General features: G+C 32.0%; 4 protein-coding genes across 5 annotated transcripts; all 4 read right to left on the bottom strand.

Moving 5' to 3' along the window:
* Nucleotides 1-1,387: 1,387 nt before the first annotated feature.
* CPZ (Metallo-hydrolase/oxidoreductase superfamily protein) lies at nt 1,388-6,153 on the bottom strand. Its single transcript, XM_085709357.1, has 8 exons — nt 5,650-6,153; nt 4,078-4,240; nt 3,934-4,004; nt 3,212-3,307; nt 3,027-3,140; nt 2,575-2,643; nt 2,166-2,240; nt 1,388-1,779 (listed from the first exon to the last, which is right to left on the bottom strand). The coding sequence occupies exons 1-8, from the start codon at nt 6,052-6,054 to the stop codon at nt 1,690-1,692; spliced, it is 1,083 nt and encodes a 360-aa protein (XP_085565483.1). The 5' UTR covers nt 6,055-6,153; the 3' UTR covers nt 1,388-1,689.
* Nucleotides 6,154-7,494: 1,341 nt separating this feature from the next.
* LOC146924317 (lipid-binding serum glycoprotein family protein) lies at nt 7,495-11,582 on the bottom strand. 2 transcript variants are annotated; one of them, XM_085709354.1, is made up of 6 exons: nt 11,098-11,582; nt 10,263-10,402; nt 9,790-10,144; nt 9,346-9,594; nt 8,526-8,651; nt 7,495-7,971 (listed from the first exon to the last, which is right to left on the bottom strand). In XM_085709354.1, the coding sequence occupies exons 1-6, from the start codon at nt 11,515-11,517 to the stop codon at nt 7,777-7,779; spliced, it is 1,485 nt and encodes a 494-aa protein (XP_085565480.1). In that variant the 5' UTR covers nt 11,518-11,582; the 3' UTR covers nt 7,495-7,776. The 2 variants fall into 2 exon arrangements, with proteins under 2 accessions (XP_085565480.1, XP_085565481.1); XM_085709355.1 differs by having other exon boundaries at nt 10,000-10,144.
* Nucleotides 11,583-13,775: 2,193 nt separating this feature from the next.
* On the bottom strand, nt 13,776-17,625 carry IQD33 (IQ-domain 33). Its single transcript, XM_085709352.1, has 6 exons — nt 17,518-17,625; nt 16,943-17,230; nt 15,968-16,177; nt 15,382-15,495; nt 14,817-15,206; nt 13,776-14,156 (listed from the first exon to the last, which is right to left on the bottom strand). The coding sequence occupies exons 1-6, from the start codon at nt 17,584-17,586 to the stop codon at nt 14,052-14,054; spliced, it is 1,176 nt and encodes a 391-aa protein (XP_085565478.1). The 5' UTR covers nt 17,587-17,625; the 3' UTR covers nt 13,776-14,051.
* A 4,470-nt stretch (nt 17,626-22,095) lies between these two features.
* On the bottom strand, nt 22,096-23,073 carry LOC146924315 (heavy metal-associated isoprenylated plant protein 47-like). Its single transcript, XM_085709353.1, has 3 exons — nt 22,903-23,073; nt 22,731-22,806; nt 22,096-22,482 (listed from the first exon to the last, which is right to left on the bottom strand). The coding sequence occupies exons 1-3, from the start codon at nt 22,906-22,908 to the stop codon at nt 22,160-22,162; spliced, it is 405 nt and encodes a 134-aa protein (XP_085565479.1). The 5' UTR covers nt 22,909-23,073; the 3' UTR covers nt 22,096-22,159.
* Between the last annotated feature and the right edge of the window lie 3,678 nt (nt 23,074-26,751).

Here is a 26,751-nt window from a genome sequence, read left to right as displayed (position 1 = left end):
TTCAACAACGACTCTTTGGTGTGCTGGCAATTTCACAACGTCTCTTTCACACCTCTATATAAAGGAGTGAAGACCTAGAGATTTGGTAATGCATGAACGCTGAACGAAAGACTCATAACATTTTTACAAGTACCAAACCTCTGCTGAAATTGTTCTGCATTCACTTAGAATTTCTTTGTCTTATAGTCATATCTTAGAAATTCTTAAGTCCATTGAGTCTGTATCTGATTTGTATTGTGAGCACCTCTGATTGTATATCAAGTGTTCAACCTTAAACAATTTTCTGTGTAATTTTGTTTAGTTAGGAAGTCTCTTGCTTGTGTGCTTGAGCAAAGGAAGTCTCTTGCTTGTGTGCTTGAGCAAAGGAAGTCTCTTGCTTGTGTGCTTGAGCAATTGTAATCAGATATTACTCTTAGTGAAATCTCCTTGGAAGTGCAAGGGGGACTGAACTACTTCCGGATTGTGGAAGGAACCAGTATAATTGCTTTGTGTCGTTCTTCTTCTCTCTCTCTGTTTTTTCCGCTGCATTTAGATTCTGATCATCACTTCAGAAGCTGTCTCACTTAGCTTCTGATCAGTGTATTCAGTTGTTTAGGAGAAACGAAGAATTTTTCAAAACACAATTCAACCCCCCTTTCTTGTGTTTTTCTCACCTTCACTGTATTTAAACCCGAGGCGAAGGAGAAACAAATTAATCACTATTAACATTTACCATTAAAAAAAATCTCTAACATAATGTTTAATTTAGCTACAAATAATATCTTGAGGAATATAACCTATTTAGATATTAGCAAATGTTGTGGATCGAGCACACCACCTTATAACAATATGCTAATATCTCTCAAAGCGGTAACACCCAACAGCATGCTCCTCCGGGCCTGCAAGCAGGGAGCACGATTCCATTGTCTTCCTCCTCAGGTGCAGCAGTTGGTGCACATTGACAGCGACCACAACAAGGTAGAATGAAATGCAATATAGATGCTTCTTTTTCACATGTTTAGAATTGTACATGTATTGGTATGTGTGTGCATGATGATGGAGCTTTTGTGCTGGCCAAAACTATGAGCCTATCAACCTTATGTCCCATCTCTATGGGGGAAGCTTTGGGGTTGTTCTACGGGCTAGAGTGGTTAAGCGACATGCATATGGATAATGTCAAGCGACAGGCAGATGGATAATGTCGATTTCATGGTGGACTCCAAAACAAAAAATGATGCTTTTCACTCCAACTTGTTCGATGTTTCAGAGTTCGAACATATTACTACAGAGTGCAAAAGGCTTTTTAATTCCAAGTTTACAAACTCTCGGGTCAAATTCAACATGCAACAAGCAAATGAAGTAGTTCATGCTCTAGCAAGAGTGGCTGCATTATCAGCTAGTCGCATTATTTATTTTAATATACCCCATTGTATTAACGATATTATTATAAATGAAATGATATAAACATCTTTTCTTAAAAATAAAATAAAAAAACCTATTTAGGTCTAAATCATTGTTTTGGACCAAATTCATCTAAATTTAGATAACATCTCTAGCGCTGAACTAATTGTAATTACATTACAGTTACAATTCACTAGTTTACAAGAAACAATGAAATTAGTAACATTCTTTTTCATAAACTGGTTACATTCTTTCTCTAGGTGCTCATTGAACACGGATAATGGTGCAACTTGTGTCGACTTTGAAAACCTATGTGTACTGTGATTTGAAGCCTTCTGTAAGTGGAACCACTTTTGCTGAAGTCTTAGACTGCAATTCTGATGCAGCTTGACGAATATCCTGCAGTTAAAGTGCTTATTTTATTCACTGATTTGTTAAAAAAGCACTTAACATCATTGCAAAATGCAAAATTAGTGTGGTGCTACTAGAGGTTAATGGTTATGCCCAATGTCAATCGTGGAACGAAAAAAAATAACAATTTGTTCAAATTCTGCTATACTATGGTGTTATAATAGCAATTTGTTCAAAATAGTGCATTGCGGAACAATAACAATTTGTTCAAAATCCATTGCGCAATAGCAATACAGCTTCCCTATAGCCGCTGTTTGACAACATTGGTTATGCCCCCGCCAAGAGTTTTACATCTAAATAGTATCATGCACATATGACCCATTTGAGGGATGCAAGTCTATAGAATTACTATTGAAAGAAAACTATAACAGTACCTCTATATTGTATCTTGATGAAAAATGAGTCAGCAGAACTGTTTTGTTGCGAATCCACTGAGCATTTTCAATGAGCTACATAATTAAACATGTTTACAACATCAGGAAGCGTGAAATTGTTAGAGTGTGCATGAAGTTCTAGGTTTTTTATCTTGAAATGGCATGAGATCAATTCATACACAGTATGTCATAATCATAATAACGATAATCAGCTATATACTTAGTTACTATAATGTAAAAACTTTAGGTGGCAACAAAAAGCTGTTGATAATAAGATATAGCTTTAAATTGAATATAGACACTTGAGTAAAACGAGGAAGGGCGTGCATGAGAGAGGCAAAAGTTCATCCTCGTGCGCCTTGATTTTGTCTACAAAGTTGCCATAAAATAATGAAAGACGTCATGTTACCTCAGATATATGGGTATGACCATGTTGGCGTGCATGCTCTACTGTGGTTGAATCATCTAGGAAAGTTGCCTGTTATAATAGTTTCAACAATTGAATCAATCAAACAATGATAGAAATAGAGAGGAATAGGGAGGAAGTAAGAAATCATGGTCATAACATTTTAGTCACACGACAACAACTCCAACAACGTCAACTGGTATACATGAGCTGCTTAAAAGACAAGTCTCCAACTTGAGAGAAAATGTTAAATTATAAATATGTTTAATTTGTCAAATGAGAAAAACTTGAAGGCTGTTTTCTATAACTTCTTACATTGTGATATATTTTAAGATGTTTCCCCATACTTGATTTCTTAACATCTATTTCTATGGATTTCAGGTGATCATGTTGCGACTCTAAGTACGCTAAACTCAGTCAATATTGTAACAATTCTATTAAAAGATGTGTTGTACCTCGGTTATAAGAACTTTTGCTCTCAATGCATCGGCATTAAGTGGGTCAAGCATAAAATCTGATGTTGTATCCCCAGTGAAGGCTACCTCAGGAGATAATATAGTGTCTGTAATCTAGAAACAAGAGTTCATTAAAAATAAAGATAACAAATTCAAATCAGAATTGAGTTTGCGATATTACAGACCTGAACACCTGACTTTTTTAGTTTCTCAATTTGTTTCCCGTTCAGGTGACTGTATTGTTTCCTCAGCTTTTTCCTGATTGAGTAGACTATATAACCCTGCAAAACATAACCAGGTTTGCATTATGATTCATGTAGCCAAGAGATCTGCAAAGCACTATGTTGTTGTCAATGGCAGAAGGCCAAAAATCCGCTGTATAACACACACCCAGTCTATGGCGCTGGTATGGTGGGCATCTCTTCACAAATTGCCAATGGTGGTTATAAATTAGAAATATCTGCCGCAGCACCCATTTGACAACATATCCATTGTCACATACATGGCTCAAAGTTTTAACATTACACATACATCCAAAGTTTTACCATTTCTCATGCATCCAAATCCCAAACGGAAAAGATAGGTTTTAGGAGGTCACTAACTCTCTTTATTTTTGTCATATATATTTTAAAAAATTCAAAAATATATCAGATTATATAAGTAAAGAGTACAGAAAAGTATACCAAATACACAACTTAAATTTAAAAGAAAAACAAAAAACAAGCATATGTTTCATGGCCAAAACACGAGGATGAAATTTCTTAACAAAATTTCTGACTGAAAGTATCTAGCATCACAAGAAAATACTAAAGATGAAAATACAATTGTAGCCCAAAACCGCTAATTTGGGCCATGAACTTTGTTTGAAAATGTTTTTGCACGAGAAGGTATGTTCAAATATTGATACCTGGCTTGGTATAACATGTTGTGTTCTGAATGGTCGAACAACAAGGTCATTCCGTATTTCATATGTCTCCCCTGAAATGAAAATTGACAAATCATTTCCTCAAAGATAACCCCTGACCACCAAAGAAAGACAACTGACACATACCGACATCCAAAGCAACCAATTCACAATTTAGTTCAACTTGGCCCAATGTCTTGTGAACGTCAAGCAGTTTCTCAACATCGTCTTTGATGCAAGGAGGTACAAATACTGTGGGAGGCTTCAAATTATATAAACCACGACTTCCTATATACATTGGCAGCCCTCCCTAAATCATTCAAAATCATCACGAGCTTATATTAAATTTACACTCATCAGTCATACAAAGAGACATAGAATGCTAAAACTCACGGAAAAAAAAAGTACTAAGATGGCAAACAACATTTACAACAATACACTGAGATTAAGAATTTGAAAACTGAAAAGAAAGGCCAGCATTAGATTATCTGAGTTGTACTTGATATGATAAGCTATCAATGTTGAATCTTTTTACAACTACAAAATATAGTAGAAATAGTTACTTTCTTTACCAAGATCGATAAGAATCTATTATGAATTTGACATTTCAATCAATAAAAATAGAGAAATCTGCTGCTATAGAGTTCTCGCTGTAGCAGGATTCATACACTGTGGGTCTACTATAGGCCTTTCCACACGAATTTTCATCAATAATCAACATAGAGACAGTTTGGATAAACTTCCCTAGAAAAACTTCTGAAACTAAGTGTTAAAAGAATTATCCAATAAATGATAACTACAAAATTTCTTGCATAAGTTGAAGTTAGCTTCTACACCTTAATTTCTTCAGAACCTCTAACATCTACGCATATTTCAACAAGATGTACTACATATAAGCTACATTTCCCTCCTTTATTCATCTAAGTCAAAATTAGCTTCAATGACTTAAGTTTTTCACTCTTATTATTTAATCTAAAACTTAAGATTTGTATCCAAGTCTTAGTTTTTTTCACTCTCAGTATGTTTTTGATAAAGCATGGCATATGCAACTAACCTTTTCCCCTAATATTAACACAATTATAATAAAGTTAACTTCTCTATCATAATCTTTTGAGAAGCTATCTCACTTAAATATATTCAGATAGCATGCTATCACAGAGAATCCTGGTCAAATGCAACTGAGGATGCAGCACTTGACGTCGCATTGCAGTTTCAACAACATAAAAAATTGTTCTCACTGACCTTTATTTAAAATCCTACTAGTACATGTTATATTTAAAAATTGTCAATTACAAAATACAAATCCCAGAAAGAAAAAAATAGTTTTTTTTTCATATTCCTCTATGCTACAATGCTATAACACTCCTATAGCCGCTATTTGACAACACTTTGTACTAATTCACATATCAAGGAACAATAGTAGTATATTAATTAAAATCCTGCTACCCTATTTGACAATACTGAATACCCCCTCCAGTCTCAAATATAAGCAAAATTATTTTTCTAGATTCATATAATAACTAATATGCATGGTTTATAACATAGACTAGATACAACAATTATTCAACGAGTCTGGACAAAAAACACAAACACTCGTCAGATTAGCTGTGTCTCAATGTCCGACACTCGTACAACACTAGATAACTCAAATTAGTCAAAAATATAATCACAAATGAAAACATTATTGGTAGTTACAAAAAGTTGGGAAATTAAACTTACAATGTGATCAAGATGAGCATGAGTAATAAAAACAAAATTCTGATGAATAGCTCTAGTGGGACATCTTCCAATATCAAAAGCACATTTAAACTCAGGAATAATAATACAAGTCTCATGTCCGCCAATTGAAACTCCTTCAATTGAATATCCTTCCAAGTCCAAACCTTTACGTTGAACCTGTGATTTTGCAACACGGTACTGTTCTTCATAATCGATTGCTTTGCTTATTTCCGATAAATAACCTGATCCTTTAATGGAATTGGTGATGTGGGTTGGGATGGAAAGTTGTTGTTTTGGAGAGGGAATTGTGTGGTGAAATGGGAAAATTTGTGGGGGTTTGAAGGTGGGGTTTGTGAGAGGGATTTGCATTTGTGTGGTGAAATGGCGAGGTGGAAGAGTTGCCATGGATTTGAGAGGATGAAGGAAAGGGTTTAGAGTGGGTTTTGCGAACTGTCCTGAGACAGTGATGAATGATGATGGTTGTGTTGTGTTGTGGGGGAAGATAAGGTTAACTCTAGTCCAACGTAGTTTTGTCTTGTCTTTTTAAATTGTTTTTTTAAACAAAATATTTCTTTTTTAATGAAATAATGTTTTTGACTCTAAAAATATTTATGACATTATGGCTGTAAATTATTTTTTTTTTAAATAAGAAGGTAACACATGAAAACGTTCATTTTGCTAATCAATTAGCATATGAAAAGTGTTCATGGCAACCCATGGGACACGACTTTCATGGTCTCCTGATTTAGTTTTGAAGGTTTGTTCAAGATCACTTTCTTCTGTCAGACTTGCAGAGGATAAATTTGGTACAATTAAGCTGAATATCAATTATATTAGTACCATTTGACAGTTTTTTGTTTTTAAGAAAGTATTATTTGACAGTGTTGTAACAACAAATGTGAGCATTTGAAAGACATGTTCATCCAAATAAAGTGTGTGTACTTTACAACAAGTTGAGTGTTGTGATGATTGCGCAATATTTGTGCAATGGAAGCTTCCTCCTAAGAAATGGGTAAAACTCAACTATAGTGGAACTAGCAAACTAGACATGAAGAATGCTAATTGTGGAGGCTATTATGTGATCCTGATGGTTGATGGGTTAAGGGGGTATTCACCGTATAAGTGATCTGTCCACTGAAGATTGATCTGTTGCGGTGGATGTTGATCCTTCGGTGGTCTTCATGGCGAAGGAGGCTTGTGTCTGCAAGCACGTTAGCACTATGACGATCAAGTCAGCATGAGAATGAAGTGAATATGTGCAAAATGAGGTAAAAATGAATCATACCTTAGGGTGACACTATGTCGCCCTTGTATAGACGTGTACGAGAATAACCGTCTCCGTAAAATGTGGCACCTCTGCAAGAGGCGGTTAGAGATTGCCTCAACGGCTTAGATGGGCTGAGGCATGCTCCAGTGCGGTGTTCCACATGGAGTTGAACCTGCTCCATCACCGTTGTGTGCTAGTCTTATTTAGGCTTTGTAGCCGATTCAAAACAGTAAGTGTGATGTCATTCATGTAAAAATGTGGGGAATGTTGCTGGTATTGATGACGACTAAGCTTGTGTTTGGATTCACATCCATTTTTACAATAATAACAAGAAGCTACAAAGTGTAGTTCGCACCTTTGCAATTGCCTCAACGTGGAAAATCAAATTCATTTTAAGGTAAACTCATTTTAGACTTTAGAGAAATCAAATTATAAAAATGTTTAATGCACTTGTTTAAGTTTTTAAAGAAAGAAACCAATATCCAAACCAAAGTTTTTTTTAGACAATAACCACAGTCTAGTTTTTTTTTTATTTTTTTTTATTTTTTAGTATCTTGAATATTGAATGTAAACCAAAATTTAAACCAATTCAGATGTGCGACTAAGGTATATTGTTCATGACTAAACTCTCCAATTACATGAGAATTCATGGCAGCAAGTAATTGTATTAATGCCTGTATTTTATACATCTAGATCTAGGCATGATGGTTGCCCCTCATTCCCTAAAAAAATTAACAAATAACAGAAAATAGCACAAGGAGACATATCATCTTGATTTCTTTCTTTTTTTTGGTCAAGATATGATCTTGATTTCTATCTTCAAATATTTACAAATGCATCAAAAAACACATTTTATCTACTCAATGAGATTGTAAGAAATGCTTGTTTGAATCTGCAAATGATACATCACTACAAACTGCGACTCTTGACGATGACAAGATTATCTCTGCGTCTTGTAAGGTGAAACCGTGGATAATGGGCAAGGGTAAACCTTTACTTAGATGTGCATTTGCATATGGCAAGAAGACTGTTTCAATAATTGTCCACATAACTGGCTGCAGGAAAAAAAGAATAAAACACCCTTCATCAATGAGACATCTTAAAATTAATAAGTTTATTCACAATAGTCATGTTTGGATAAAAAACTTATTTAAACGTTTGTAACATAAGTACTTATCATATAAGTGTTTATATATAAGCTATTTCTATAACAAAAGATATTAAAAAATCAAACTGTTCTCATATAAGCTATAATCTGATTCCATAATCTATCTTAAAGAGCTTATTGAAATAAGTTTAAAACAGCTCCTGGACATGTCATAAGATGTTTCCATAAAATCTCTCAATCACACAAGTGCTTATGTTGGTAGATAAGCTCAAATAAGCCAATTCAAACATACCATATGTGTCTTAGGATTCAACAACTATCCACTGAAAGCATAAAGAAGTTTTACACAGAAATTCACATATCTCACCGTATTGAGATTTAAACACAGGTTATAAGAAGTAACATTAAAACGTGAACTTATGATGATTTATGATTGGACGACTTAATATTTTTTTACATATTATTATACTCTATGTGTTACATGTAACAACATAAACCTACCTGAATAAGGAACATTCGCAGATTGCCAATGTTGCTCCATTTCAATGACATTCCAAAGTCACCCAATCTGATGGTACCTACGAGGTTATTTCCATTTATTTTGACCAAACCCGAAGCTTGAATCATCTGAGGAAACAGGATGGAATATAGCAATAGTGATTAATGTAAAAGATGAACAAGAAATGACAATTTATCATAAGGTGTACAGAGATGGGAATAAAGATATGATACAATGAATTTTGCAGACTTTGCATTTTGAATAAACATATAGTGTTTGGATAAAATATATTCCATGTAGAAAAACATGAAATCAAAGTAAACTTATATAATGATGACATAAAATATATTCCATGTAGAAAAACATGAAATCAAAGTAAACTTATATAATGATGACATGTTAGTAAGTCTTTTGAATAACAATTAGAAGCACTAAATTCAAAAACTAACTAATCATATAATCTTTAAACCCAGTCTTCTTGAGCAAGTCTTGTCAACCGCCAGAGAATAGCGGTTTGTGCTATCTCCGCTATTATAGCCACTAATTCACAACATTTTGTACTAAATAGCATACTGTAAAACAATAGCAATTTGTTTGAATTCTGGTAGGTTATAACGCTATAGCCGCTATTTGACAACACTGTCTTGAATCAAGCTTCATCTCGCATCCACCACACTAGCCCATATAATTAATCATAATTAAAATAGCATTAACGTATAGTAACACCAAAGTAATATATTCAGAGAATCAGAATGGTGAAGGAAAAAACATACACATAGATTATGGCAAAAAGTGAAGTTCATTAAATATCAAAGATCCTACCAATGAGATGCATGCTACTGGTATTACTTTATCTTCTTCTAAAACATCAATTGTTAAATCTGCAAATATTTCAACACCAGCTTTCTGATCTGAAATCTCCACAACTGGAGGAGAAGACAAAGATATATTCAAGTTCATTTCATGATTTGGGTATTTCCTGTACAACTGAGGAATAATAAATCTCCATCCTGCAGTGTTCAATAGAGATTGATCTGGTATTTTGTCCACAATCCAATGCATAAATTTTGCCTGAACATCGAAACAATTTCTCATTTAACACTAATACAATCCAATGACATAGTAAATAAAATTATGCTGAGAAAATTCATGCTTTATGACATGTTTTAAAATCTGAACCAGACATCAAACAGACAAGAGCTCTGGATCATGGTTCAGTTCAGTTTTTGACACTGTTTAAGATCATGACCAAACATCAAAACTTACATCATAATACAAGGATGATGCAGAGTTGAAAACAGCCTCGTCTAAAGAGATGGCTAGCATTTTCGATGAATTTGTGCATAAAATTGGAAGTTTTGAGTTCTTGTGGCAGAGGTTAGGAATAGGTAGGGAATCATTTCTTTTTATAAATAACCCATTCGTTTCAAACCCAATCGACGACTCACTCAGTAAAACATTATTGACAAAAGTTACATTCAATGAAGAGTGATCATTGACCGGAACCTCCTTCGGAAGACTTTTCAAATATGAGTCGAGCCTTGTAATGCCTTCTCCAAGATTCTTGGTGATAGCATTTTCTACTGCTGATCCAATATTCCCTTCAAAAGCATCAAGAATCCTGTTAGATATGAATCAAAACTAAATGTCACAACACCGTAAAATTGTTTTCTGCCACGTAAAAGTGACACATGAAATATGAAATGAGCTAGAATCTGATATGGTTATTGCTGCCATACCCTTGATAAAGCCAAGATGCACCACCATCCAATTTTATTGAAATATCTTTAACAGAAGAACCACAGTCCTTAAGTTTGAGATCCAAATATCCTTCCTGGTTCTCCAATCCCAATTTAAGTTCAACTTCCATGCCTTCAACCTTTCCAAAATCAGCACTTATCAAATTCCCTTTTCATTACATTTTTATGAAGAAAATGAAGAAATATTGAAACAAAATTAATATTAACAAGAAACATGTATCGTTAGTCTCAGCCATCTATAAGTTACATTATCCATATTTAGTGCAGCAATACAATTTATCATTAAATAAGTTGACATTGGTAGGGATCCAGATTCCCGGTATCTAAAAAAACATGCAGATACACACATCAGTTAATCTCGGCCATTGATTGATATTGCTCGGCTCACTTTACACGTTTACCAAATCATCTTTAAATCGTCTTCATCACTGATTTAAGATCGGACGGCCAATATCAATAAATGTGTCACATATTTACTGCTTATTACATGTCCATAAGCACTTTTCAATTTATCTCCACGAGTTCTGTATGATAGCTTATGAAACCAGCTTATAGCTTATACAAAAACAGTTCGACCCTGCTTATCTTTTGTTAAAAAGATAGCTTATACATAGGCACTTATATGATAACACTTACAATTATACTATAATAAGCACTTAATTAAGTTTATTCTCTCAAGGCCTAAACCACAATCATAAATAGATTATATTTCTATTCGCAACACAAATTTTCTACATATCTAAACACCATTCTACACATATACATACAAATCCAAAATAAAAAACACAAAAACAAAGGATCATTTTTTTCATACCTGAACTTGTGCTGAACCTTGATCAGAAACCTTAACAGGACCAAACCAAATACTACTATACTCATAAGACCAATCCAAACTCAAATTACAACTAACCCCAGAAGCAACAATCTCAATTCCACTCTCACCAGGCTTAACAATAGAAGAATCAACATCAATTTCATATATTGTGATATTAGAAAGCACAAAGTAAACACTACCCAACATTGGAATTCTTGTACCCTTTTCAATATTGGGTAATTGGAGTGAAACTATGGAAGAAATTGCGTTTTGAATGAGTATGTTTTTCACGAAATTAAGGCCGTTTTGGGTGATTAATAGGGATATGAAAGCTTGGTTTTTGGGTTGAGGTTGAGATTGTGATTGCGTGGGAATGAAGGAAGAGGTGAATAGTAGGAGAAGGAAGAAGAAAGGTTGCATTTTGATTTGTGGGTTGTGGAAATTGAGGTTGTTGGTTGTTCATTTGGTTGCAAAGACAACAACGTAGGGAAGTTGTACGAGGAAACTTGCCAAATACTCGGAACATTCGAAGATGGTGATGTAAAAAGTCCAAATTGCCCATCCTTCTCTATGTCAATTGTCACCATTTGCTTTTACTTAGATTACAAGGCAAAAGGTTGAAAATTTATGGAGGATTATGATTATCCTAACTAGTGCAGTGCATATGGGGTAAAAATTCAAAATAAATAAATAAATTTGTATTAAAAATAACATTTTGTTCTAAAGAGGTTGACTGTACATATTTCAAAATTATTTTATTATGTTTGGTTATTTAACAAGTGTCATTGTCCTTAGGACTCTTGTTACAAAACCTATGTTTAATATCACAATGAGTTTTTCGGCATCTCTTTGAGTCGTCGTGATTTCCATAATGCCACACTTGGTAGATTTAGTAAATTATGATTGTAGCTTTAAGTTTTTCGGCATCGCTTTGAGTCGTCGTGATTTCCATAATGCCACACTTTGTAGATTTAGTAAATTATGATTGTAGCTTTAACAAAACACAGTGATTCTAACAAGATAATTTTTAGTCACATCTCAAAATATTTTAGTTACACTTAATTTTAATTAAAATTTATTGATAATATCGAATTGTTGTTGTTCATGTACCTTAATTTTATGTATCCTTTGTCCATAATATGAGTTCGCCTAAGCTACATAAATTCAGTCTACATACAAAGAAATGTAAACTCGGTTTATATAGGTTATGTAAACTCGCTTAAGCTAACGTTATGTATCCTTTAGGCTGTGTAATGGTTTGAATCTTTTAAGCAATTTGAGGTGCTCAAAGTTTCAAATGACATAAGAAGCTTTCTTTTATCCTCTATAAGCTAGCTTTTTTTTCCTTTCTAGTTCATTAATTCCTAAGGAAATCGAAGGAATCTATTGGGAAGAAGAAATTTTGGCGAAGATTGTTGAAGGATCTCATAGGATTGAAGATTTAAATGATTAAGATGTCGAGTTCATGTATTTCAGACTTAGATCAAGTTCGAGGTGATCTTGTTGCAAGTAGTTTAGGGTCTTGGTGATCTTTTGTGTTAAATAATCTCAAGCTTTGTTAGTTACTTGTAATCAAACCTTTTAGCACACTGTGCAAACATTCAATCACAGTGGAAGACCGTAGTTATTCAATCAATGAACTAAGTTTTGTGATTTGAATTTATAGTAATTTTTTGCTTAAGTTTTAGGTTTGATTTAGGAATGTTTGAGGTTTGTAATCGGGTAATTTATATTTGATCGTCTAACATTAAATCAATTGTGAATCTCTTGTTCAAAATTGATTTTATTGTGTACATTGTTTTAGTTCGGTAATCTTAGTATTCTTCTTAATCATATTTCCAATAGTCATATCAATTTGCAAAAGTATTTTTGAAAAACTGTTTCCATGCGCAATTTTTTTAGAGGGAATCTATTCACCCTCTTTAGGCGTTATTTGCAAGTTCGGAGAGGAATGGAAGGAAATGCTTGAAAAAAAGTAAGGAGTAAGTGGAAGAAATAGATGACATTGGAAGGAGGGGCTTTGGGGGACTTATTTTTCTTCAAAATATAAAACCCTCCTCATTTGGGGAACTAAAAAATTGTATTGGAGGAGGGTTTTAGAGGGTTTGAGAGGGTTTATATGAATTCTTCAAATTTAATATATGCTGTTATAATATTCTTAAACTTAAAAATATATTAATCATTAATATTAATTTATCACTCTCTAAAAAAAATACTCCTTCAAAAAATGTGAAAGATTTCTCAAATTTCCTCTATATTTCTCTCCCCCCAAAGCCTTTAGTTCACCTCCCCTCCAAACTCGTAAACAAAGCCTTTAGATTCATATCACTATTTCATATCGAACAACACCTTTGATTTCTCAATAACAAAAAGTACATGACTAAAAGTGTAGTTTCTCACAAGTGTTTGCAAAAATTCAATTTTCATGTTACTGGAGTTTCATTCTCCTCAAGATTTGGTGTGGTCTTTGTCGGGATAGTGTTGTTAATCATTCATCTTTGGTAGGCGACCTAAGCTCTATAGGTGATGCTTCAGGAGAAATGAAATAGTTTATTAGTCTATTCTAAGCAAAGTTTGATATTGATATTCAGCATTATCTCTCACTTATGCAGCTAATTGTGAATATATTCTTATTATGGCTGAAGAAAAAAAATAGTATTTGAAAAGTAAATTATTAGAACAACCATCTCGTTCCAAAGCACGTAATATTATGTACTTACAAATAGAATAATGGAATTACAATCTACAAGAAAATCCAACCATTATAATTACATCTTAATATTAGACACACAAGTTGAACTTATTTGACATATTAATGTAAGAACTTTGAAGTCACTCATTACTAGAAGCTCTGAGGGTGCTAAATGTCATTTTTGCTCTGCTTCCCACTCAATACTAGTAGACACACATAATTAGTTGACTTATTTGGTAGATTAATTACAAAAGTCGAGAAATCACTCATTAGAAGTTTTGAGATTGCTTATTGTCATTTGACTCATTTCTGTCTTGCTTACATCTTGCTTTGGTTTTTGCTTGGTTGAGCCATCTTTCATGCTTACCTGCAACAACATAAAAATGATATTTATAATATGGTAGTGGTTGACATATACTAGCACATGGACTTTGATTTTGTGCAATAACTACGTCATTCGGTTTCTCATCTCAACCGTCTGATTTCAAATCAACAATCGAATTACTTTAAAACTAATTTTGTTATGGTATAATTTGAGTCGTATGATCTTGTAATGATGACCGATATCATTTAATGTGTCAAACTACGTAGAGTTCTAATTATAGGTGATCCGGGTCCATAACATCAAGATTTTTTATGTCTTCACATCAATATTAGAGATCACGAGACAACCAAAACCACAATCGTGGTTTAAAACCTTGTTTATGATATACTATGAAGCATGAACACAAATATCAACGCTTAACAAGACACTAACACAATAATTTAAGAAAATTAAAGTGATTGAATATGTGTTGGTGGCACATGTAGTTACATTCACGTGGTCACGTTTGACATTACCATATGTACTAAACACGTTTTCAATCTAAAGTATCGTGTTTTATAGATGATACATAACTTAAATAGTTAGACTATGATCTATTTAAAAGTAATTGAGGGAGCAATTTTCAATTCCACAAACATATATAATGTACTATGTTTAAGCCTTGACTTAGATGATTTATGAAACTAATAAAGAAATTCTAACCTTTGGATGTTCATCATGAAATTGATAACTTGGCACAGTTTTCCTCCTAGACACAGTTCTCCTAGCTTTAAAATTAGTCTTCATTGTTGGTGATTTGAAGCTGCTAACTTTATCTTCTTGTGAAATTACTGAATAGTTATCAAAATGAAGTGGCACTTCATTTGATCCACAACTCTCTTTTTCTTCACCACCAGAAGCATCTAAAAATCTTGTCTTTATAGTGAGTTTGTGATGATCAGTGTTGAAATTTTCATACTGCTTCATCGCATGGCTTTCGACTGATGAAGTGTCTTGAAGCCGAGTTGCCATCCACCTTTCGAGCCAACTCCAGCTCATATTTTGTTCCATGTTGTTATGTTTTGCTAGTTTTCTCTTTGAACATATTCGCAGCTGCAACAACGAGGATTAGTATTTTACAACCGTTCTCGAGGGAATTTGAATTCCATCCCTTGAATTTACTATGTCAAACTCTTACGACTAAGTTAACACCTCATGAACCGTTTTAGAGACTAAATCAATGATTCGCTTTATTATTTTGTGTATTGAAATAGTTTTTGCTGTTTACCTGTTGTGAGAAAGCATAAGCCAGTGCTCTTTCTCTCCTTGTTGCTGCTTCCATTCTGTCTTGCATCCTCATTTTTGAAACATTGCTACTCAAAGTGCTGTCATCCCAATCATCCTGAAAAATTTCAATGTTATTAGATATCAAATTACCTTATGTCACACTCCCTCCGTCATATATTATACTTCGTCCAAGTTTTGACACATAAATTAAGAAATATAATTAATATGTACATCGTCTATATTGTATAATTTCTCGAACGACTCTACAATAATTTTAAACTTCCAACATCATCATCACACTTGAATTTTAAAACACTGCTGGCAGAACCAAGCATCTTCTTTACATATTTTAAACCACTCTTCTATTATTTTCTGATAAAATGTTAACCACTCTCTTATTTAATAATAATATATAAAGTTTAAAGTATGTTCTGGAAAATGCCTTAACTGATAATTCTTTCTGATTGCTTTGTCATTGTCTTTTGAATTTATTCACTTGAGCATATTCCAAGTTTTATTTTATAATAATTTTCTCTTTAATCAAAATCATGTTCTAGTTCAGAAAGTAACAATGTGTTATGTTATACCTTTTGCTTTATTGCTCTAGTTCTATTCCTGTGCTGAAAACTGTTGTAAATGCTCATTTTTTCTCCTTTAAATGAGAAAACTTCAGTGGAATTCCCTGTTTGTACTTCAACTGATGTAGCCATAGATTTTCTATCTGGACTTTCTGTTACTATATTGAGCTTTTCTTCACCATTTTCTGAGCTTATGATCTCTTCATTTTTACACCTCAACTGAAATATTTAGCATGTATATGCTAGTTATGTAAATAAGCAACAAATACTATTTTTTTATGCATGGCTTAAATATACTATGAATCACATGAATGTAAAGACATCTTTTATTTTCTAAAATTTTCTAGCTAGTAGCTATTGACATTTTTGCAACTTAATATTGAAAAAGATTGAAGGATGGAAATGGAAAAAATAAAGGGGAAGAGTAAAAATTGACATTGTTTTGCTTAAATTGTCATTTTTGTGTATTCTTTATTCAATTTTTACTCATACCACACACACATTGATCTCCATAAAAAGGTTTTAAACTGTGGTCGCGCCGTGATATTACAAAAAATTATGGTCAAACACTGTTGACAACTTGACATGGCACGACTTCAACTATAATCACAAAGCAGTTGCGTAAACATAAGAAACCCTGATGTCGCAGTTATAATCTTTTTAAAGAATTTAATTGATGCACAACAATGTGAAGATTTTTTACATTGTCAATCAATCATAACCATTGGATCTTTAAAAATATTTGACTTCAATCATATTTACCATAAAAGTCATATAAATGATAGTAATTTGTGATGGATTGACAATGTAAAATGTTTTAAGGTGCATGGTCAAAATTAATCTATTTTTGAAACCTTTTGGCATCACAAGCAAACTTTCAAGGTAAACTCATGGAAATTTGAACCAACTTTTTCTTGGAATGAGGTATATCTTTTGATGTGAATAATCCAATTGAAGTAATCAATTAATAATTAGTGAACTAACCTTGAAACTTCTATATGCTGATTGAATAATAATAGCTGCTGCTTCTTCATTCAATGATTTGGAGTTTGAATTTGGTCTATTGTCTATTACATTCTCAACAGTTTCTTCACTCTTGGTTTCTCCTTTATCACTCAACAAATCTTCTTGTATGGACTGTGTAACAGTGACATCTGAGCTCTTAAATGAAGCTGAATCTTCTTCTGCAAGGACTGAATTGAACTCATTGCCACACAAGTATGATTTAACTGATATCCATCTTCTATTTTCGGATGAATTTCGTCTCATTATCTGCTAGCATGAGATAATTCAAAACTTGTTTAGAATTCTTGAACTCTACACAATTAACAAAGAATGAGAACATAATTGGAACTATTAAGTTTAGCAAACAACGACCGCAATTTTAGCTATAACATCAAAATATCTCATGTCTCAGTGACCTCAACGCTAATGCTTTGAGGTTACGTCTGTCACATTTGACTGCGATTCTCAGCAAAATCAAAGACTGTTGCGATTTAAGACAAATGCTTCTTGTAGAGAAGAAGCAAAGAGAGAAGCAATACAAATTGAGGACTTACTTTTCTTTCATGAGAACCAACATGATTTCTTGAGAAGACATTTCTTACCAACCCAACAGTGAAACCCATCAAAGCTTAACAATTTCAAAAGAGAAAAAAGTTTCACAATGACATTGCCCTCAACTATATAATATATATGTCAATGCACGTATGATATAATGGTTGTTATATTTTTAGAATTGGATAAAGTATAAAAGTCAAGTAACATTCTTACTTGAACTAACAATAATTGACATTAAAATAAAGTTAGTTGTTTTAAAAATTACACTAAACTAATTACTTTATGTCTCCACGAGGTGTCAGCTAAGCGGTAAAAATTGAATCTTGTAACCTCGAGGAACGAAGTTTAAATCCCATTCAAGACGATTGTAAATTGATCAATTGTGTCACTTTTTTTTTGTCAGTCTAATGACTAAAAATTCACCTTTTTAAAGCGAATAAGTGGGGTTCCTGGGTTCGAACCTCGACCCCTGCATATATTATGCAATGTTCATACCATCTGAGTTAAGCTCACTGGGACGTGTCACTTTAATTAAGAAACATTTTTCTTACCCAATTTTTTAAAAATGAACTTTACTTTATACTAAAAATAAAATTAATCACATGTGCTCACAAGAAATAAGTATTGATCATGATCTGTATGCAGGGGAGTGCAAAGCTGGAATGGTACCACTTAATCAGAAAATAATAGAAAGAAAAAAGGGAATGGATTTGAGTGCTATGTTTTTATTGCTTTTGCATCATATAAATACTTTTTGCACATGGTTTGTAGTGGATAGGCTTTCATAAAGTTTGCTTGTTATTAGGGTTATGTCTATTCCTTTTTAGTTACTATGTCTTTTCTCAGTGTGGTATCTTTTTCTATTTTCTTATGCTACTTTAGTTTGATCTCAATAGCTTTGGGGACAGGTAAGGAAGCTATAAAAAAAATTATAAGGATTCTTCATTATCAATTTTCAAATGCTTTTGCAGGTTGTGTATTTTATCTTTCATTATTATTTGAGATGAATTTATATAAAGTGTTAAGGTACAATGTGTAAAACGCTCATGAGTGAAGTGAAGAACTTGTTGGTATTTTTCCATAAAAAATTTCACTCGCCAGGTTTATTTTTTCATGTGGTGGGGCGTTTGATATGTGGGACTGCGTGTTCGAAGATGCAACTTCCCACTTTTTATCATATAATGTGTGTGACTTTTGCCGCTAAATCTTTTTGAACAAAAAAAAGTGGATAAATAAATGCTCGAAATTATAAGCATCAATCAAAAGAATATCTCATTTTTTAAAATTAGCAATTATATCACCGAAATTGTAAAATGTCATTTGAAAGGATCCTTGAAGCTCAATAAAATGACTAATCGTTCATTAGAATTCAAGTTCGATTTTTAAGTTGAACAGATTTTTTGTCAGACTTAACTTACCTTGCGGTCAAACTCAGGATTACTAGGCTTCGTTCTTTTAGAAATTGAAGAGTTAAAAAAAAAAAAATGATCCCTTCATAACTTCTTCCATTGGATGTTATAGTGTATTAGTGTGGTGCCATAATTAAACATGTCACATTGCACATTTATCCCACATCAATGCTAGTTCACTAGACAAGAATTTGTATATGAAATTTAAACTACCCCAAGGATAAATTGGTTGCTAACGGTTAAAATGAGATAATATTATTTGTCTCTAATATATGCAGAGATCGGAGTTTGAACATCACCAACGTATTCACCTTAAAAGTGAATTATATCCATCAAACTACTTAAAAAAATATATTAATTTGATCTATATTAAGCGACGCTTTACAATTTCGATGATGCATTTGCAAATTCGTAAAAAAGAAAAACTATTTTATGCTTACAATTTCAATAACCAATTTGCATACACAATTTCTTAAAAAAGATATGTGTCCCTTCAACATACCTAATTTTTTAGTTATAATTTTTTATTTGAAATCGTCTGCATAATAATAACTCACCTTTTTAGTTTGCATCTAAGTGGCACAAATATATATTATAGAAAATAAACCTCTTCATGCTCTCGATTCAGGTTCTTCAAATATTTGGATCCTGGATAAACATCTACTTTAGTTCTTGAATGTGTGAGATATTGTCACTATAATCTATGCCACGTATCAAAATTATTTGTCCTTTTACATATACCAAAGAACCAATAAATTTTATTACTTTTGAAACAATTATTATCTTTTACCTATAATATCCTTAATAAATTATTATCTCGTTTGGGCCTTTGGCCCTCTTTTGTACCAAAAAAAATAAAATAAATTATTATCTCGTTTATCCATTTCATCTCTGCAATAAATACTTAAGAGTATTGATAAAACAATAATATATGTTGCATTGAAATTTGATATTGATAAGTAAATAGAAACTTTTCTATAAAAGCTACAAATAATAAGGAAAAGAGGGACTAGGACATAGTTATTACATTGTCATTGGCCTTCCTGTGCATCGGTAAAATGAGATCCATTGGGCCTCAATCACATGGGAAGTGAAAATTGCTCTTTAGACACCTATGGTTTGCGCACATGAATCTCAAGAATATGAATTTCATCATTTGGAGGGTTTGTTTTGTTCCAAGTACACATATGTTGTTTGCAGTTTTGTTTGTGCAATTTCTTGATTTGGATTAAGGTTGTTTAGTTGCTGGTTTACGCAATGAATGGTTTTCGAGAGTTGTAAACTTGTAATTCCTAACTCCAAAGTAGTTAACTACAATAACAAACAATATATAATCATGGAAGTATAGTTAACTAACAATCACGACAAATCTTGTATTTACACACTTAAATATAGGTCTATTCTTGGGAAGACAATTAACTATTATTTAGAAGCAAACAATAGTTAATTGTCGTTGGAGTATTTTCATCAGTTCGAGGTGCCTATGATGCCTAAAGAGCAATTTTCAATGGAAGTTAACACCAAAACGTACAATTGCCTCAACGCGGAGAGGTAAGCCTTCTTTTCATGCATTATCTTTGATTTGATTTTTTAGATTAACCTCAATATTTATCGATCACTCATCAAAATTACATTGCTAGTTTAAATTTAGTCGAGGATTGTAGAAAACAATTATTTTCTTGAGGTTAACGTAATTGTTTTATCTTTTGAAAAAGGAAAATTTGGTTGTTAAGAAGAGTGAAAGGACTTAAACTTAATTACGAAATAATTTGATTAATTGGTTTCATAATATTTATCCACTATATTTCTCAAAGGTTATGATCAACATTTTCTTGTTTGTGAAAACATTCGTGAACTTTTTTTAATCGTGAGAAATACCATTTCTCACCATGTTTTCCTCAAATGCTGACATAACCTTTTGGAAATATTAAGAGAAAGTAGTTTTAGATTTTTAGAAATAACATTAAGAACTACAATTTCTATAAACTCAAACTTTATCCAATGATTGTTATCATTTTTCTTCAAAAATTAAGAACTACAATTTTTATTAAATTTATCAAATATCTTAGTTACTTTTCTACAGTTGCCATTGTCTGAAAATCTTTCTTACCTCAATTGGCAATCATGCTCTAATTTAACCTTTCAATGGCTCAATACATAATGACTCATTATCATTGCAATCAGCTAGCCAAACATTATATTTTGTGTTTGTTTTGCCGTGCAATTTATGTTATCTTTTTTATGGTACAACATATTATTTTTAATCAAGCTATTTTTGTTATTGGAGTAAAAAAAGCTCTTTTGTTCTTCTTATATTTTATCTTGTCCCATGATAATTATAATAAATAGCTACCAATTGTATTCATATTTCACAAGAAACTCTTAATTATAGCTAGGATGAAAATCAAGATGTTTATGTCTTCGTGCTTTTGTGCACTGTTTCTTATCTCCGTTGTTGCAATTGAGCTTTCTAAAAATGAGAAACAATGTATGTGTGTCTATAATTATATCTATGTCAAGTATGCACAATTGCTTTCTTCTTTTAAATTTAACAAAAACAATTGTTTATTAATTTGCAGTTGGTGAAGCAAGAGAATCAAAGACAAACATCAGGGTAGATGGAGATGGCAATATACGTTGGTCAGGCGGAAGAGCAACATGGCGAAGCAGCAGTGGAAATAAAAACGAGGGTCACAATTCTATCCCAAACTATCATGGCAATGGAAAAGCGGCCAACGATGAAAATCGGGGCAGCGGTGGAAGCGGGGATAGCGGTGGAAATAGAAATTTGGGATGCATGTCAAACGTACATGGGGGAAAACTATAAGAAAATGCAGTGTGTTCTTAAAATAGCCTAAAAATGAATCCTCACCTTTTACATGAAGTTATTGTTTGGAATGATTATTAGTATTAGTTAGGTTAGTAAGTTGGCTAGAAAGTAGTAGAAAGTTAACAAGTTTGTTAGTATAATAAACTATATAAACATGATCATTTATTGTGTAATTTACAACATACTCTCTTCTTTAAATTCAGAATGTCGTTAATGAAGGATAATTTTGTAAAATCACTCATAATTTATCTTCTTATTTCATCCAAATACATCGTACACTTTTGTGCTAATTCCTATTCATGTAATGATCTCTTCGTAGCATAAAAACCCATAGCAAATTAAGAAACTTAAATTATTTAAATTTAAACATTAAAAGGTTGATCATGGTAACACATTATATTTTCATTGGATAGAGCAACTACTAGGGTATGGATCATGATCAACTATGTAATACAAGGGACAAGGTGGAGGATAATTTTTCTCACAGTTACAAACAACCGATAAATTTTCTGTTGAATTTGTGGTTTCTTCAACATCTTTTTGTTCCTCTTTAGCTTCATCACCTTCATTGCTAGCAGAAACGTTTGCATCTTCAACACTTAAAAGCTTAGCATAACAAAATTTCTTTCTCAACTTTTTAGTCAAACAAACACAATCTATTTGATAATCTCCAATTACTACTACTTGGTCTCTGCTTTCTCCTTCTAATGACACTGAAACCACGCCTATAGGATCATACATAACAATGTAACTATTGTGTTAATTTAAAATTTATTTTGAAATGAAGATATAAAGAATATTAAATATATTTCAAAAAATAAAAAAAATTACTTAAAAATATGACACTCTATCTTTAGTTTAATTGATATGCACGTTAAATTATTTTATTTTATTTTGAAATGTGAATATTATTTTTTTCTATAATATGAAGTTACAAATAAAATTGATTATTGGAAGTGAATGTTACATGTACCTTGAAAGGCTGCAGCAATTGTCAAAGCTTTGCTTCTAAATTTGTCACTCTCCATTTGCATCTGGATAACTATTTTCTGTGGCAATTAATTGAAGATATTATTATTGAAAGACAATGTATAGATATACAATATATGTAAATGCTACTAATTATTAAATCATATAGTTCTCACCTTCATATCAGCACTGGTCACCTACGTTTTAAATTTTTCTATGCTTTGAAGTTAAGGTGCAATTCATATGAACATTGAGTGCTATAATACATATATAAATACCAATGTAAATCAACTAATAAGTGATTTTTTTTTTTGCGAGCTATCAAAAAAATAAGTGATTGTCTATATTATATTTGTTGACCAAGGTAAACATCTTGCGCGTATGCACACAAATGGTTGGTTTTGGAATTTCAAATTTCACTTTTTTTCTTTCTCTTATTCCATTTTTACACTAATGGTGGGAAATTAGGTGTTGTTTATAGTGTTAAAATATTGTGTGTTTGGTAGGAAATACACTGTTTTCCTTATATGTCCCATTCCCGGTAATTGTTTGGTAATAGAAGCATTTTGTCCCGTAAGAATATCCTAAATAGGGGTTTCATTGTGAGTTTCAAACACCATGCAACCGTTATAGAATTTTTGTTATCATCTAAGCACATCTTTCTTGAATAATTTCTCATGAGTACATAGGTATATTTGATTTTTCAATTTTAGATCAAAACTAATCATGTTATGAATGTAATGTCATGGAACGGAAATAAGGTCAATGTTGCCAATATTTTTGAATATAGTATAACGCTTTGTGGTAAGTAACAATGAAGAACATGATCTGAAGTTTGATAATGATATATCTACTTATATATGTAAGAAAGGAAATGTCCATTGAATTTACCAATTTGCCCCTATGAGGGGCATTTTGGTAATTCAATTATTGGAGGGTTTTTTTTTTTTTTAAGGTTTGACCTATGAATTTCCATTTTTGCCCCTAACCAATTTTTTTAATTATTTTCTTATTTTTATATTTTTAATAACATTTAATTATTTTCCAATTTTTATATTTTTAACTATTTTTTCAGTTTTTCCTCCCAAATTCAATTGCTTCTACATTACCGTCGTGGGAGATTAAGGTATCGTTTGACCCGACTTTTTTTCAAACTTCTCTACATTTTTAAGGAGAAGTTAGGCCGAATACAATATCAATTAAGTACTTACTAAAAAAAGTACTTTTTTTGAACGCATAAAATTGAATGGAATGAGCTTTGACCAAAAGCTGTTGAATGTTACTTTAAAAAACTACTTCTCGACAATTTATTTCACAAGCACCTCTTTTCAACTCACGCCGGAAACTTTTTCTTTATTTTTTAATATTATATTTCAATATGTTTTTTTCTTCCATTTAACTTTATTTTTTTTAACCGTTCCATTAATTTTTTAAGGAGATTCCATTTAATTTTATTACCTTTTTTCAAAGGAATTTTATTATCTTTTTATCACTTATATATTTAATTTCAATATCGTTTAATCATCACAATGTCACAAATATTTTTATTCACGCTGTCATTTAATGATCCCAAATATTTTTATCTCCTTTCTTCAACCTCGCGAATATATACACACATTAACGTTTAGAGTAATATTTTATGTCCGTCTGTCTTTTTTTTGTTACGCTAATGCATATAATTTTTTTAGTGTTGCTTGGTTGAGTGCTACCTCACCAATTTTTTTAAATATTTTAAAATTTTTATATTTTTAAAAACTTTTAACTATTTTACAATTTTTTTATTTTTAACTATTTAAAACTAAGTTGATGGTTCATGGTTTTTAAGGTTTATATTTTGACATATTACAATGATTCACAATTATCCGTCATTTTACCATCTATCCTTTCAATGTAATCTTCCAGACTGAATATTACTAAGCATATGTGAAGAGACTGAATATTGCTCTGTTGATATTACTTTTTTGACGTCAAAGAGATTTTTTATTTTTTAATGGTCAAAATATTGATAACAAGTTCCTACACAAGACGCTAAAGAGTTTAATGTGTTTCTTTCGTTCATTTTGTGTCATATAAATATTGGTGTTAATCCCTTTTTGGTAACTCTATGACAGTAGCGCTCACTTTTATAATTTTAACTATTATGTAATTTATGATGTTTTCCTGCTCTTGATAAAGCTTTCATAAATATTTTGATAAAGTTTCTTAATTTTTGTGCAATATTCATTAATTTGTTCATTTTTCCTTCGGAACAATTTTTTTACAAAATACGTTACTGAACCCCATGCCTTAAACCATGCATCACAAATATTTGGATTATGCGAACTTCATTCTCAAATTTACTAAGAATGGTAATATTCCGTAATTTGAACATCTCTCCTTTAAAACAAGTTTTTAAAAGTGCGTATAATTCACATGAAAGGACTCGATACTAAATTGCAGTTAATATCTGCGTTTGCTGTAGATCATGTGAAATGATTTATATACGTTGAAACTGAAAGGCAAAATGATATAAATCAAGTAGAGAGGCATTCAACTATCTGTCTGATTCAGAAGTTTGTTCACCTGAAAGGAATGGATACTAAATTACAGTTACTATCTACCTTTGTTGTAGATCATGTGAAATGATTTATATACGTGGTACTAAATTGCATTTAATATCTGCCTTTGCTAGGGGTGGCAAAAATACCCATGCCCACGGGTACCCGTGGGTAAAATCCGTCACGGGTATGGAGCGGGTAGCTAAACTGGTATCCACGGGTATAATAAACGGGTATTTGACTACCCATTATTATCTGGACACAGACACGGATTGGATTGTATCCATACCTATGGGTACCCATACCCGATAATAAATTAAGTAAATTACTAATATATCTTTATATATCATATCTTATTACTTAAAGTTGGTACCTTATTGAAGAAAATTTTACCCCCCGCCTAAAAATCCTCAATAATAACCTATTTTTATTTTAATTTTTTTTAATTCATCTTATTAAGTTCACCGTTTCCACTTCATTCACATCATAAAACATATAGATTATATAAGAATCATGAATTTTCTATGAATTATGTATGATTTATGAAATTTTGAGTGGATTATGTATGGATGTTTAAAAGTTGAAGTTTTTTGGTAATTAAAAAAAGTTATTATTTGTACCAAAAAATAAATAAATTCAAAACTCCATGGGTACCCATGGATACCTCAATACCCACGGGTACCCGTATAGTGAGTACCCACGAGGATACGGGGCGGGCACGGGTATCATACTTATCCAACGGGGCGGGGACGGGTATCATATTATCCGTACCCATGAGTATCCATTGACATCCCTAGCCTTTGCTGTAGATAATGTGAAAAGATTTATATACGTTGAAGCTAAAAACACAAAATGATATAAATTAGGTAGAGAGGCTTTCAGCTATCTATCTGATGCAGAAGTTTGTTCGCCTGAAAGAACTAGATACTAAATTGCAGTTAATATCTGTCTTTGCTGTAGATCATGTGAAATGATTTATATATGTTGAAGCTGAAAGTCAAAATGATATAAATCAGGCAGCTTTGGTAATAGGGTTTTCATTGGTTTATAGATAGATATCAATTATTACTGGAAAAGTGTTTCTACAGCTGACAAAATATGTTTTCATTTGTTACTTGTGATCAAACCATTTTAAAGATTTAATTTTGTAATCCGTAATGTAAGAGTACTCTAAATATTGTATTATGGTTTATAATTATCTGTCATTTCACAATCTATCCTTCCAATATAATATTTTGTCAAATACGTTACTGAACCCCCGTGCGAAGCACGGGTTTGTAACTAGTTATAGACATGAAAAAATTGGCAAATAGAATAAGTATTTGAAGCAAACTTAAACTTGCTTTGTAAAGCAAAAAAAATTTGGGCATGTATTATGTACATCTGACAATATCAATATATATATATATATATATATATATATATATATATATATATATATATATATATAATTTATAAAAGGTTAGTTACATATTGGCCACAAAAAAT

The sequence above is a fragment of the Medicago sativa genome, chromosome 5 (genome assembly GCF_051527215.1).
Source record: "Medicago sativa cultivar Bolivia chromosome 5, Bolivia_mono, whole genome shotgun sequence".
Classification (NCBI taxonomy): Eukaryota; Viridiplantae; Streptophyta; class Magnoliopsida; order Fabales; family Fabaceae; genus Medicago; species Medicago sativa.
This window is presented reverse-complemented; position numbering and strand designations above follow the sequence as displayed.